The 14,070-nt window shown below is 42.1% G+C and overlaps 1 protein-coding gene across 2 annotated transcripts; it reads left to right on the forward strand.

Annotated features, from left to right (window-relative positions):
* The first annotated feature begins 1,833 nt into the window (after positions 1-1,833).
* On the forward strand, positions 1,834-12,550 carry CLN5 (CLN5 intracellular trafficking protein). Of its 2 annotated transcripts, none has more exons than XM_042928260.1 (4): positions 1,834-2,506; positions 6,367-6,532; positions 7,165-7,435; positions 10,499-12,550. In XM_042928260.1, the coding sequence occupies exons 1-4, from the start codon at positions 1,926-1,928 to the stop codon at positions 11,008-11,010; spliced, it is 1,530 nt and encodes a 509-aa protein (XP_042784194.1). In that variant the 5' UTR covers positions 1,834-1,925; the 3' UTR covers positions 11,011-12,550. The 2 variants fall into 2 exon arrangements, with proteins under 2 accessions (XP_042784194.1, XP_042784200.1); XM_042928266.1 differs by having other exon boundaries at positions 1,840-2,506; positions 7,210-7,435.
* Positions 12,551-14,070: the final 1,520 nt, after the last annotated feature.

Raw genomic sequence — 14,070 nt, forward strand, 5'->3', positions numbered from 1 at the left:
GATGCAAAAAAAAATGTGGATGGCTTTTTAAACCAATAATTCTGGAAAACAGACTGGCTTGCAGTTGCTTTGTGAAATTAATCAGATCCACCTGCCTAAGGTGGAAGTGAAGATGAAAACTTAAATTTCACCTAACTCTACCCTGCCCCAGAATTCTGTAACTCTATTTTTTCCTTTAAGAAGATGCCATACAGTTCCGCTGGTGTGCAACAGTTCAATGGTTGATAAACATGATTTTATCAGACTACAGTAATGTTCTGAGTGTTCTTAAGCTAACTGAGCAAGGACCCAGAGGAAAAAATTGGATTAAAATTCAACCTATTTTTTGATGAAATCTTCAAAGTTTAAAAATCATGAACTGCACAATGAGGGATCAGGCAACAATAGTCTACAAGCATCTTTAGCCTGGGGTGCTGGGGTCATAGCCAAAAGGAACAGAAGGCAGAACCACACCACAGCAGATGGGAGCTAGTGAGAGGCTGATTTAGGGCTAATTTGAGGAACTGCTTTCTTGCCATTAGAGCTCCCTGGTCACGGAATGAAGAGACTGCAGTCCCAAGAGAGGAGATCCCCACCACTGACCATGGTCAACTTGAAGCTTGTTTATGCAGCTCTGGGAAGTCTTGAGTAGGATGGGAAGCTCCACTGTGGCCCTCTAGTGTGTGTTCCATTATTTGTAAATTGTTACTCTGGAGAGATGTCTCAGTTTTAAGCCATGTTCAAGTACATGCCCAGTGGGAATGCCCTGGTGCCCTTCAAATTGGAATTTCAGCTGTTATAGCTAGGATGTGTCCCCATGCCCTCACTTTTTGTGGGTCTTTGGAGAGGCTTAGTTTAGGCTAGGTGATTTTGAACTGGGCCATGGTATATGGAGGAGAGCTAGGATTGGAGCCACCTAAACACTTAGATAAATGGGTGTTAAAATGGTGCCCTGCTTGAATTTCCACAGAATTCCTCAACCCAGTGCAGCAAGTGGTCAAAGGTGGGGGGGGGGGGATGGGGTACGAGGGTGCGGGGAGGGTTAGGGGAGAACTAATTCCCATCAGCCCTCAGAAAACCTTGTATGCTTAGGGAAGCACCCCATGCTCCTGCCATCCCCAGCAAGGGTCATTGGTGGTCACCTATGGCCACTGCAGCCACCTCACTTATTCCATTATGCTTACAAATACCATGAGGGTTCACTCATATTGTGGGTGAAGTGAAGGCATGCTGCTCTCTTGTAAAAAAAAAAAAGAAAAACGTGACTATAAGTTATTACACTTTTAATGCACTACTTATAGACATAAGTCAGTATCTTTGTATAAAAGTATGACAGGCCACAAATATCTCACCAGAAACAAGGCAGTTGATCCCATTGTCTTCAAGTGGATGAAAGGTCAAAGAAAGGGTAATGCAGAATCTTCTCCTCTGTTCACGTGGTAGAGCCCAACAAGGAAGACCATCTGGGGATAAGGGGCCGAGGGCATTACCGAGCATTTAGGGGTACCTGGGTGGCTCAGTTGGTTAAGCATCTGACTCTTGATTTCGGCTCAGGTCATGATTTCCCGGTTTGTGAGAGGAAGTCCTGCACTGGGCTCTGTGCTGACAGCGTGGAGCCTGCTTGGAATTCTCTTACCTCTCTTTGCCCCTCTCCTGCTTGCACATGCTCGCTCTCTCAAAATAAATAAATTAAAGCATTTAGAGTAGTATTATGGGCTGTATATAGTAAGTGCTGGCCATTGTTCTCACTGGCTTAAGACGGGGGGGGGGGGGGGGGGGGGGGGGGGGGGGGGACCAGTCATTCCTCCATTATTGTCTTCCTCACTGCACCACCACCTCCAAATAATGATTCTTATACTCAAATGTTTGTTGTCACCTAGTCTGGGCCCTGTGTGGCAGCGTAAGAGTTCCGTGCTAGAGAAGCCAAAGGAAGAGCCCAAAGTTGGATGGGTTTCTTGGTTTGGTTTGGTTTGGCTGGTAGTTACTGGGCAGAGGTCAGAAAACAGCTCCAAACACGCGGTGATCTCTACACAGACGCGAGGCCAGAAGAACAAGGCATTATGAGTCAGTTTCAGAAAAAGGAGGCCCCACGGCGCGGATGGAGTGCGCCAGGGTGCCGGGCCCCAGCGCCGCGGCACGGTCTGCCGAAGGCAGGGGAAATGGCTGCACTGCGGCGCTCCAGTGTCTCACCCCCAGGCAGGCGCCCCGCGCCGCAGTCTCCGGTCAGGGAGAGGGCGGGACCCGGCCGACCAAAGTGGCCCAGTCCAGGGGTCACACGGCTCGCGGGGGGCGGGGTTCCGCGCGCATGCTCAGCTCGCGGGCCCTTCGCGTCGCCGGGCTCGGGAGGCGCCGGAAGCACCGGGAGCCGCCACATGGCGCAGGCGGGGAGCGCTGGCCGGGGGGCCGCGGGGCAGAAGCCCGCGGGCGCGGCCCCGGGGTGCGCGCTTTGGCGCTGGGCCCTGGGGCTGCTGTGGCTGGCGTTGGCCGCGGCGGGCTCCTCCCGGCGCCAGTGGCCCGTGCCCTACAAGTGAGTGCGCGCGGCGCGCGGGCGTGGCGGGGCGGACGCGCGCACTGGCGGGGCGGGGTGCCGGGGTCGGGAGGCGGAGGCGGCGCTCGCGGCGCGGTGGAGGACCCAGTTGAGAGCGCTGGGCTCTCAGCTGTTCGCTGCGCGTCGCCCACGCCCTTTCTTCCTCTTGGGACACTTGAACTGCTTTCTAGGTGGCTTAGGCTCAGGGCAGGCCGGAGTCATGGAAGAAACGGGAGTAATGTAATTTTATTTGAGTGACTTCTAGATGCAAGTAATCAACTCTTTGAATGGTTTGAGGAGACTTTGAATATCGTGCTTATTACTTGACGTCATGCATGTCATTAGTTATCACGAGTACGTACCCATTGGCACAATATACAACATGACCTACTGGTCTTGGTTCTCTGGGAATTTCCATTTTTAGCCGTAAAAGTCACGCGTCCTGGGAATTCCCCGCTCCCTTTGTCCGGGGCTCACGGGAAGGGTTGGTGACCTCGTGTGTCCCCCGTTTTCAGTCTGGGTGTAGGATGTGGTCTTAAGACGAGGACAGACACTGCACATCTGTGGAGCTGATTGGAGCCTTTGACCTAGAAGAGTATCTACGCGGCCTTAGATGTTCAGGTGGCTAAACAGAAAGAAAACACGCTGCTAACATCAAGCAGGCGAAAGGCCAACAGATTTTGAAAACACGGCTATTTCGGATAACAAAATAGTGAGCGGGGAGGCAGGATAACGTAGTGGTCAGGAATGAGTACTGGGTTCCAGTCAAATCAGGCACCACCAGCACTAGCTTTTGAAATTGGCAACGTGATTCAGTGTCTCTGTGCCCATGTGACCTGCCCTAGAAAGTAGGAATGGATGGGGCGCCTTGATGGCTCAGTCCTCAGGCGTCCGATTTTGATTCAGGCCATGATCTCAGGGTCTGTGAGTTCAAGGCCTGCGCGTGGGGACTCTGTGCTGACAGCCTGGAGCCTGCTTCAGATTCTGTGTCTCCCTCTCTCTCTGCCCCTCCCTGGCTCACACTCTTGTCTCTCTCTCCTTAAAAAATAAATAAACATTAAAAAAAATATATATTTTTTTTTAAAGAAAGTAGGAATGGTAACAGCATTTCCCCCAGGCTTGTTAGAGGATTAAATCTAATAAATGTCAGCTATTGTCAAGCATGGATAGGAGTGTATTCTGTTCACTGGAATGGTTTGCACCACTTCCTTGTTTTGCTTGATATATATGAAAAGAGAAGTTTGGGTTTTCTTGAAAAGAAAAAGTTAATAAAACGTTCATAAGAAGTAAAATTGAATGTTCAGTAAAATAAGGAAGAGATTGTAAATGCAAAACTACTTGATTTATAGTTAGGGCAAGGTATTGACGATACCTTAGGGTTTCTATAAAAGTTTCAAGTATTAAGTACCTGTCCCCATTTAGTCTTCTCAACTGAATATAATAAAATTTAACTTTATTAAGTTATGCTTTTGAAATTACCTTTGACCTAAAAGATTTTGCTTCAAGCAAGTGAAAACTAAATAGTTACGTGTTTAAACAACCCGTTGAGCATCTATAAAAACAAGGAAGTATGTGTAAGTTTCATAAACATTGGGGGGTTGTTAATACTCTTGGCTAACATCAAGATACTAACTTCTTAAAATAGAATTTTTTGTTGATGTGTTAAGATTGTAAAAAAATGATCTGCCTAAAATTTTAGAGATCCATGGTGCCTAGAAGATAGATAGAAGCAGTGTCTTTCTTTCTTCCGTCTTTCTCTTGCCAAATATGGAAGGTGACCAGTAAGTGTCTGTTGAGCCGACTTCAGCAGTAGTCCCTCCTCTCCTCTTACTGCCATGGCTCTCTCTGGGGGCCTTCTCTTCTTGTTACATTATTGCTATAACCTCCTAATTGACCTCTGCCTTAATTTCGCTTCTCTCACAGCTCTCCTGTAACTCATACAAATAAGGTTTGTTTCATAGCAAATTCAGTCATATCAGGTCTGCTACTTAAAATCCTTTAAGCTCACTCTTGGGCTCAGCCCTCACCGGCTGTAGGAGTCCCGTGGTGCGGTTCACACTGCATCAGTGCAAAATGACAGTCCCTGCCTGTCTCTCCTACCTTGAAGCCTGAATTCCAGCATTATTTACCTACTGTCTTATAAGCCTTAATATTGTCCCTTTTATGTCCTAACCATCGAAAGTATTTTAAAAGCCTAAGCCAGATCTTCATCCCTTTCTTTGCTCTTCTCACCCCCACCCATTCCACATCAGGTAAAAGTGGTTTCTCTCTTTTTTGTGCCCATAGGACTTTGTATATTTCTTTAGCACTCACCACACTGCGCCATACTACTTATTTAATGTCTTCCCAGTCCCCACCTAAATGTCCTTGAGGAAGGGAACATCATTTTAATTTTGTTTCCCTCCTTCCTAGTATAGTGTCCTACATATAGTAGATCCTTAGTAAATATCTATTGATCGCTGGCTATTTTTTTTTTAATTTTAATTTTTTTTTAACGTTCATTCATTTTTGAGAGACAGAGAGAGCAGGGGAGGGGCAGAGAAAGAGAGGGAGACACAGAATCTGAATCAGGCTCCAGGCTTCAAGCTGTCAACACAGACACAGGGCTCAAACCCACAAACCGCAAGATCATGACCTGAGCCAAAGTTGGACACTTAACCAACTGAGCCACCCAGGTGCCCCAATTTTTTTTTTTTTATTTTAAACTCTCATTGGCTTTATTAAATGATTCACGAATTGGGCAGCATTCCATCTAGCAAATAGAGGGACACTCCTGTCGGTTAATTTTTTTTGTGTTTATTTATTTTGAGGGAAAGAGAGAATCCCAAGAAGGCTCTGCACTCTCAATGCAGAGTCAGACATGGGGCTTAAACCCAGGAACTATGAGATCATACCTGAGCTGAAATCAAGAATCAGACACTTGGGGCGCCTGGGTGGCTCAGTCAGCTAAGCATTCGACTTCAGCTCAGGTCATGATCTCATGGTTTGTGAGTTCGAACCCCACTTCAGGCTCTGTGCTCATAGCACTGTGCTGATAGCATTGAGCCTGGAACCCACATCAAGTTCTGTGTCTCCCTCTCTCTGCCCCTCCCCTGTTCGTTCTCTCTCTCTCTCTCAAATATAAATAAACATTTAAAAAAAAAAAAAGAATCAGACACTTAACTGAGCCACCCAGGCACCCCCTGTTGGTTAATTCTTAAGAAAATAGAAAATATAGTGGGCCGCCTGGGTGGTGGCTCAATCGCTTAAGCATCTGACTTCAGCTCAAGTCATGATCTCACAGGTGATGAGTTCGAGCCCCATGTTGGGCTCTGTGCTGACAGCTCAGAACCTGGAGCTTGCTTCAGATTCTGTGTCTCCCTGTCTCTCTGCCCCTCCCCTGCTTGTGCTTCTGTCTCTCTCTGTCTTAAAAATAAATAAACATTAATAAACATTAAAAAAAAATAGAAAATATATTCTATTTAATCATAATTATTTTGAAATAATCTTAACATTTGGATTGTTTACGAAATTAAGTGTCATTTGAAAAATATTCCTTTATTCAGTGAATATTTGTTTGTCTATAAATAATTGTGGACCTATAGACATTCTAAGATATGGCCCCTGTGTTCAAAATTCTCACAATGAGAGCAGATAACAGGGAAGCATGCCTTTATCAAAGTGCTTGTAATATATCATTTGCTATTAAAGACTTCGTCGGAGTTGTTGACAGAATAACAAAATGTTTAAACACTATAACCTTTGAATGTTTTCTCTGAAAGTGTTATTGATGGTGATACTAAAATCTGGATTCTAAAATGTGCAAGAAGAACCAAATTCCTGTTGGAATCTAAGTTTGTGGTTTCTTTTTTCTTTATTAGACGCTTTTCCTTCCGCCCAGAACCAGATCCTTATTGTCAAGCTAAATACACTTTCTGTCCAACCGGCTCACCTATCCCAATTATGAAAGATGATGATGTCATTGAAGTCTTTCGGTTACAAGCCCCAGTATGGGAATTTAAATATGGGAATCTCCTGGGACACCTGGTAAGGCTGCATCTTGATCTTGTAACTTTGGTTAATTAAATTATTTATTAAGTGGATTTGAGGGAATAATCGCTGTTCAAAGGGCTGATTTTAGATCATGTATAATTGCTGTTCCTCTTGGCGTATTTAAAATGAGTAGTCAAAAAATATTATCATGTTTTGTGATTCTGACAGTAACAAATGCAGTTGCTTTAATCTCTTTTTAATAATCGGAATCCATACCCAACTCCTGTACCTAGCTCCTGGAAAGTAAGAAAGGAGGAGGCGCCCAGCGGAACGGGCAAGGCAGGCAGGAGACGCTTCATTTCCAGTCCCTGCTATACACATTTTCCTGGCTTAGCTCACCAGTTGAGCCTCTGTCACCCTGTGAAGCGTGTAGACTTCCTGAGCCTGTGGCTCAGGAAATGGAGCTTCTCCAACCCATTTTAAAGTGGAAAGAAATTAAGAGTGTGTCCATATAGCATATCTGAGATAAGCAGCAATGGTCAAAACCAGAGTGGAAGAGGGCCTGGAATTGGAGGAGCCACAGAGTGGACACAAGAATAGCAACATGGAAGAGGAACAGCTGAGTCGTTCTACTTGATACACAGTTGTGACATATTACGTTTTCTCCCATCTGGCTCCTGGACCAGTGGTTACTTCACAGATGCTTTCATACACGTATGGTCTTTACACAGAAAATTATGCATGATGCCATTGGATTCAAGAGTACTTTAACTGGCCAGAACTACACAATGGAATGGTACGAACTTTTCCAACTTGGAAATTGCACATTTCCCCATCTCCGACCTGAAATGAATGCCCCTTTCTGGTGTAATCAAGGAGCTGCATGCTTTTTTGAAGGAATTGATGATATTCACTGGAAGGAAAATGGGACATTAGTTCAAGTAGCAACTATACCAGGTAAGTTTCAAAAATATGGCATTTGTTTGATGATTACATCGATATCCAAATGAAAAAAATTGCTTTCTTTGAGGCATTTCAGTCATGTTCTACTCTTTAGAGGTCAGTTTACAAAATGTACTTCTGGAGGCAGTAAGGTTTGATCCAAACTATTACTCATGCAAAACGTTACCTTTAGTTTTCTTTTTTTAATGTTTATTTATTTTTGAGAGAGAGAGAGAGAGAGCGTGAGAAGGGGAGGGGCAGAGAGAGAGGGAGATACAGAATCTGAAGCAGGCTCCAGGCTCTGAACTGTCAACAGAGCCCGATGTGGGGCTTGAACTCACAGACTGCAAGATCATGATCTGAGCCGAAGTCAGATGCTCAACTGACTGGCCACCCAGGCTCCCTGCAAAACGTCACCTTTAGGTGATGAGTAGTGTATCTCCTCTATTCCATAGTGAAAAATGAAATGGTAAAATGTTTTCTGCAATTGAATTGGACTTTCTAAATAAACATGTGGAAGAAAATCCACAAAATGCCTGTGAAAATATTTGATCAAAGGACCTGTTAAATGTATCTGGAAAAAGACTTTGAGTGATGACAAAATGTTTTTATGTCAAGAAATAATAACAGCTACCACTCATGGGGACTTACTCTGGGTCCAGCAGTGTTCCGAGTGCTTTACCTATATCATGTCATTTATCATCACAACAACCCCCTGAGATAGTTACTGTTATTTTCCTCATTTTACAGATGGCTAAAGTGAGGCACAAAGTGGTTAAAATCACACAACCAAGAAGTAGGTGGGACCCTAACTCTGGCAGTGAAGCTTTATTGGCCATTTTCTTAACTACTTCTCTACATTGCTTCCCAAAACACATACAATCTTAGCATTTGAGGCTCCTTGAGCAATCAAAATACTTTATCTTTGAGATTTTCTGTTCTTTTGGATGTATTGGAAAGTTGCTGAAACACTTAGAATTTTGCTGCATGTGTTGCATTGTTGGTTAATGCTGAAGAAAGGAGTTCAGAACTTTTATCAGAAACTGGTATGTGACCTTGGGTCATATTTTTACTTTGACTCATTACGTCATGTGTAGAACGGGGATGAGACTGCCATTGCATTCTGGAGGTAGGGAGCTTGCCCATATGATTTAGAGAGCTCTGCATTATAATTGTTGTTCTCCAAGAAAGTGGAAATATCTGAAATGAAAGCACTGTTTGTGATAAGAATTATTCAGTGAGCCAAAGACCTTGAGGAAGTTATCAAGCTTTCCACTTGGATAGCCCTTTACAAAGCATTTTGGAGCATGTTATCTCACAGCTCAGTGGGGAGGAGAAAACACTCTTCTTCCTTTTAAAAATAAGGATTTGAGGGTCAGCCAGGTAGCATGACTTGCCAGTCACAGATCTGGATGTAGAACCAGGAATAGCATTGTGTCTTAAATGTAATCTGGGGATCTTTTAACTCTACACCATGCTGTTTTCTAATCTTCCTTCCTTCTTTCTAATTAATATGCCCCAAACCATCCCAAGCAGTATCAAAGCCCGTTTCTCTTTTAACAGTGCTCAGTGTGATACTTTTTTTTTTCATCCCAGGCCAGTTCACATTGCTCTTTTCTCCTTGTCCACCTATTTCATTATCTGAAAACTCTTCCTTCTGACATCAGTATATGATATGAACAAGTGATCACTATTTCATGTAAAATAGTACTAATATGCTAGTACTTAAATCTTTCAAGTTTTCCGTCTGCTTTGTGATTAATCCTGTTCATTGACATTTTCTCATGTTACAGAATAGTGTTTTGAAGTATTCTCTCTTAATTACAGCAGTAACTTTTTAAGGTTGAAGAACACTAAGAACAGTATCCCCAGTTCTAAGAAAACAAGCTTTAAGGGCGCCTGGGTGGCTCCATCTGTTAAGCGACTGACTTCAGCTCAGGTCACGATCTTGTGGTTCGAGCCCCACATCGGGCTCTGTGCTGACAGCTCAGATCCTGGAGCCTGCTTTGGGTTCTGGTCTCCCTCTCTCCCTCTTTCTCTGCCCCTCAACTGCTCATGCTGTCTCTTTTTCTCAAAAATAAATAAACAACAACAACAACAAAAAGAAAACAAGCTTTATATTATTCCACAGTTTTAATTCTAAAAAATTGATAAAGGCAGCCGCTGTATTCATTTTATAGGACATGAAATATTGATTTCATGGACTCAAGTTGGAGCACTTAAGAAAGGTTCACATATATGGTGACAAATTGAAATGCTGTAGTGAAGCTCTATTAGGCACTGTAAATGCCCAGATGAGGTTGTAACCATGCAAAGTATGGTGTTTTGTTAACATTTGGAGAGATTCCTTTGGTCGGGTACAAGGTCGTAGGAGAGTGTGAGCTGTCCCGGAGTAATAGGCCACGAACGTGGCCAAAAACATTTCCAGTTTAGTTGATTCATTGGGAGAATTTGTATGGTTAGTGGGAAGGTTGTGAGCAGAATCCGAACAGTTACAAGTACAAAAAGAAAAAGGAAATACCAGATATTCAGGGTGGACAGGGTGTGGTACTTTTTCTTGTAACATTAGTAGGCCAGCCTTCTAAACTAGCTGTTCCTCCGGCTGCCGTTCGTACTGTACACACGCAACGCTTTGTGACAGAAAAGCTCTGCATTTCACCCTCCTCCATTCTTACACTACCTTTGCCCCACTCACTTTTCCCTCTATCCACAATTTTTCCTTGTTTTCTTTCTTTACCTTTGAATCCAAGATTTGTTGGGTGGGGTAAAGAGGGCTTCTGCATGTGTATGATTTTGCTTTTATTTATAGCTTAAATGATTACAGAATTGGTATGTAAGAGTTGATACCCCTATTATATCTAAGGTTTACAATTCAGAAATACCTTGTGCTTTGAAAAATGGAATGAAAATTGGCTAAGCTTGGATTCCTATTGTGAGTACAGGTTTGGAACTGATATTACAAATAATTTAATAATTTAATATTATTTATTCATGACCTTAATCAGGTTAGAACATTTGACATAAGACTAACGATTGGCTTTGATGTTCACATAGGACATTTTTTTTTTTTTTAACTAGGAAACACATTTAACAAGATGGCAAAGTGGGTAAAATGGGACAATGAAACAGGGATTTATTATGAGACATGGACCGTCCAGGCCAGCCCAGAAAAGGGGGCGGAGACATGGTTTGAATCCTACGACTGTTCCAAATTTGTGTTAAGGACGTATAACAAGTTGGCTGAACTTGGAGCAGAGTTCAAGAAGATAGAAACCAACTACACAAGAATATTTCTTTACAGTGGAGAGCCTACTTATTTGGGAAATGAAACGTCTATTTTTGGGCCAACAGGAAATCAGACTCTTGCTTTAGCCGTAAAAAGGTTTTATTACCCCTTCAAACCACATTCAGCAACTAAAGAATTTCTGTTCAGTCTCTTGCAAATTTTTGATGCAGTGATTATACACAGACAGTTCTATTTGTTTTATAATTTTGAATATTGGTTTTTACCTATGAAATTCCCTTTTATTAAAATAACATATGAAGAAATCCCTTTACCTAACAGAAACAACACACTCTCTGGTTTATAAAATTTTAATTCTTCTGCTTTTTTTTTTCTCCTGTCACCAGCATATATGTTTTTCAGGTAGTGGTTTTACATTCATGGGTTTTCTTAGGCCCTTCTTCCTTGGAGCAGAAAGATAGAATGTACTTGGGCAGAACTGCAGCGTATCATCTCAGGACCTTTTTTGGACAGGAGCTGAAACTCATTGCATTAGCCTAAGTGAGCCCATTAGGTGATCTTGATTTCAAACTCCAAGCCTTTGTTAAAATGAATTACAGTTCATATCAGATACATAGGATCTTTGAACCCCATATTTTTTAATTGTGGATATGGTGTGCCCAGATTTAAAAATACCCTCAGTGACATTTTCATGGTGGGGGCTACTTTTCTCCGGTACAGTGACACTTTTTCATTTAAGTACTTTTTGATGGTTTAGACTGACTTTGCAACTTTTGTAACTTTGGGGACCAGGTCTAGTAGTTTGATTTTGTTCTTTTACTTAAAGACTAATTTGGATACCATGGCTGGAGTGGTTTTGCTTCCAGATGTGGTAAAAAGTGTTAAAGAGCACAAGTTCCTAGCTAGCATTTTAGAACTAGCCAGTAACTGGCATTTTGTGATGTAGGCAGCTTAGCATTTCTGAACCTTAGTATCCTTATCTCTAAGAGGAGTCATCCGTCAGGATTGTTGTAAAAATTGAAGCCATGTATGTTTGGCATAGGAAAGTTACAGAAAATGGTAGCTACAATGATGAATCCAAGAACAAACTGCCGTCCTTGATCTGGCTTAATGTAGTTTACATGCCAACCTTTCCTGGGTTTTATAGTAATAATCTAAACTTTGAGCTGACAGCTTTAATGCTTCTGCAGTTGTTTAAGCACATTGGGACATGGAAGTATCTGACCACAGACACATCTGGGTGAATAGGCACCATATGACTCCTTTACTGCTTCATGTAGTCCTTCCACCCTAGTAGAGGTGCCAGCTCAGTAGGAGGGTACACTTCTCAGGGGACAGGTCTTTGTCAAGGGTCTCCAAGTAGCTGTGCTTCCATTTAGGGCCATCAAACAAGGTATCAGGGTCCTTTAAATGCCTAATGACCAACTGAACACGGTCTATTCATGGAAAAAAGGCGAGTCAGTAAGATGATGAAGCAGAGACCATCTGTTTAATATGTAAACTATGTTGTTCAGTTTCTACCAACATTTGAGTGTCTCCTGAGGGGTTAGTACATTGAGTTCTCCTACAAAGCCTAAACACAGGTATTATTTACCTGATCAAATGAGTAAATTGGGGCTTAGAAAGTCTAAATGACCTTTCCAGGGCTACCCTGCTATTGGTAATGGAGCCACATCTTGAACCAGTTCTGACTGGATGGGATACACGATCAAGCAAGGTTTCATTGTCAGAGTGTAGTCCTCAGACCCATGCCTGTACCATAAGTTACTAACACCACAGGTTACTGGTCAAGCACAGATACTGGTGGGAAACTTCTTTTAAAGTAATTTTGTTTTTGTTGAATCTAATAAAAAAATGGGGCTTGTATTTTTGTATGTGTTTTTATTTCATTTGTCAAGGACTTCACTTTTATTGTCTTTTTCAAAACTATAGGCACTGCAACAGTCTGAAAATAAAAACCCAGCCCTTTACCACAGATAGCTTGAGAAGCACTGGATTATCCTGCCTACTGCACAGAGGCAAAGCCAGGCTGAAATACATAAGGAGAACTTTACTTCACTGCCTCCCATTTAGCCTTTGTATTCCTGTCAATAGTGTAAACACTAATTATTTTGCCTCTTTAACTTGCTGGTTGTCTTCAGAATGTCACAAACTTGGATCTTTGCGTTATCACCACCTAGTGGCTAAAATCAGGCAATGCCAACTTCTCCTGGATTCTTAAAATTGATCTGGGAAAACAGAATTTTGGGTTTTCTAGAACTGCATTGGGGTAACATGCAAGAACTCTTGTGCCACATCTGTGTTAACTGTAAAGCACAGAATCTGGTTCTGTAGCAAAGACAAATGAGGACACCTGGATGTGGAGCCTGAATTTTAAAGCAAGATTCTGAACAGTTAACATTTAAAAAGTAGTAAAGATTTTTCAGTTCCTATGAATATTAACAAATGAAGAAATTTTGTGAAAGTAATAGACTCAGGTGACTATAAAATAGAACAAAATTCATATTGAGTACTTAAGAGTTTATCAAACTTGTCAACTGTACTTAAAAGGTGAAGTAGGGCTTTTGGAATAGAGATGATTCAAGAACATGCTTTCAAAATGGTAATTGAGAAGCCAAAATATGGCCAGGCAGGAATTTGCCAATTCTACCATATAACTTAAATGTGATTTATATTTTTCTGTTATAAATGTATAAAATTTACTCTCTAAGAAACCATTGTGTTGGAAGTTTGAATTAGGGCTTTATTTTTTTTTTCAAAATTTTTTAACATTTATTTATTTTTGAGATAGAGACAGAGCATGAACAGGGGAGGGTCAGAGAGAGAGGGAGACCCAGATCTGAAACAGGCTCCAGGCTCTGAGCTGTCGGCACAGAGCCCAACACGGGGCTCGAACCCACGGACCACGAGATCACGAACTGAGCTGAAGTCAGAGGCTTAACCAACTGAGCCACCCAGGTGCCCCTTGAATCAGGGCTTTAAATATGTCCTCACTTACTAATTCTGGCTAGTATTAAGTAGACCCATAAAGTGTCATCAAATATATTTTAATATCCACATACAGGAAAATGGTCCAAACGTTAAAACTACTAAACATTAAGTATTTGTAACTTTCAATATTGGCTCCTTTGAAATCAGAAAAAAAAAAAAAGTTAGTAAACTTCAGTTTTATAATCTGAGACTTCAGTTCCTTTAAGATGACTATTTTTTTTAAATAACTTGTTGGTATGTTATACAAAGAACAGTGTTCCAAAACTACCACACATCTTTTCCCCTGTTCAGAGTCAAAGGCAAATGGGCTGGCCAGTTTGTTTCCAGCATCTGCCTATATACCTTCCATTGTCCAAATAGTTTCCTGTGCTCTCAAACTTTCCTAGCTACATTTTCTTTCCCCTACTTAAAACAA

This window comes from Panthera leo, chromosome A1 (assembly GCF_018350215.1).
Source record: "Panthera leo isolate Ple1 chromosome A1, P.leo_Ple1_pat1.1, whole genome shotgun sequence".
Classification (NCBI taxonomy): domain Eukaryota; kingdom Metazoa; phylum Chordata; class Mammalia; order Carnivora; family Felidae; genus Panthera; species Panthera leo.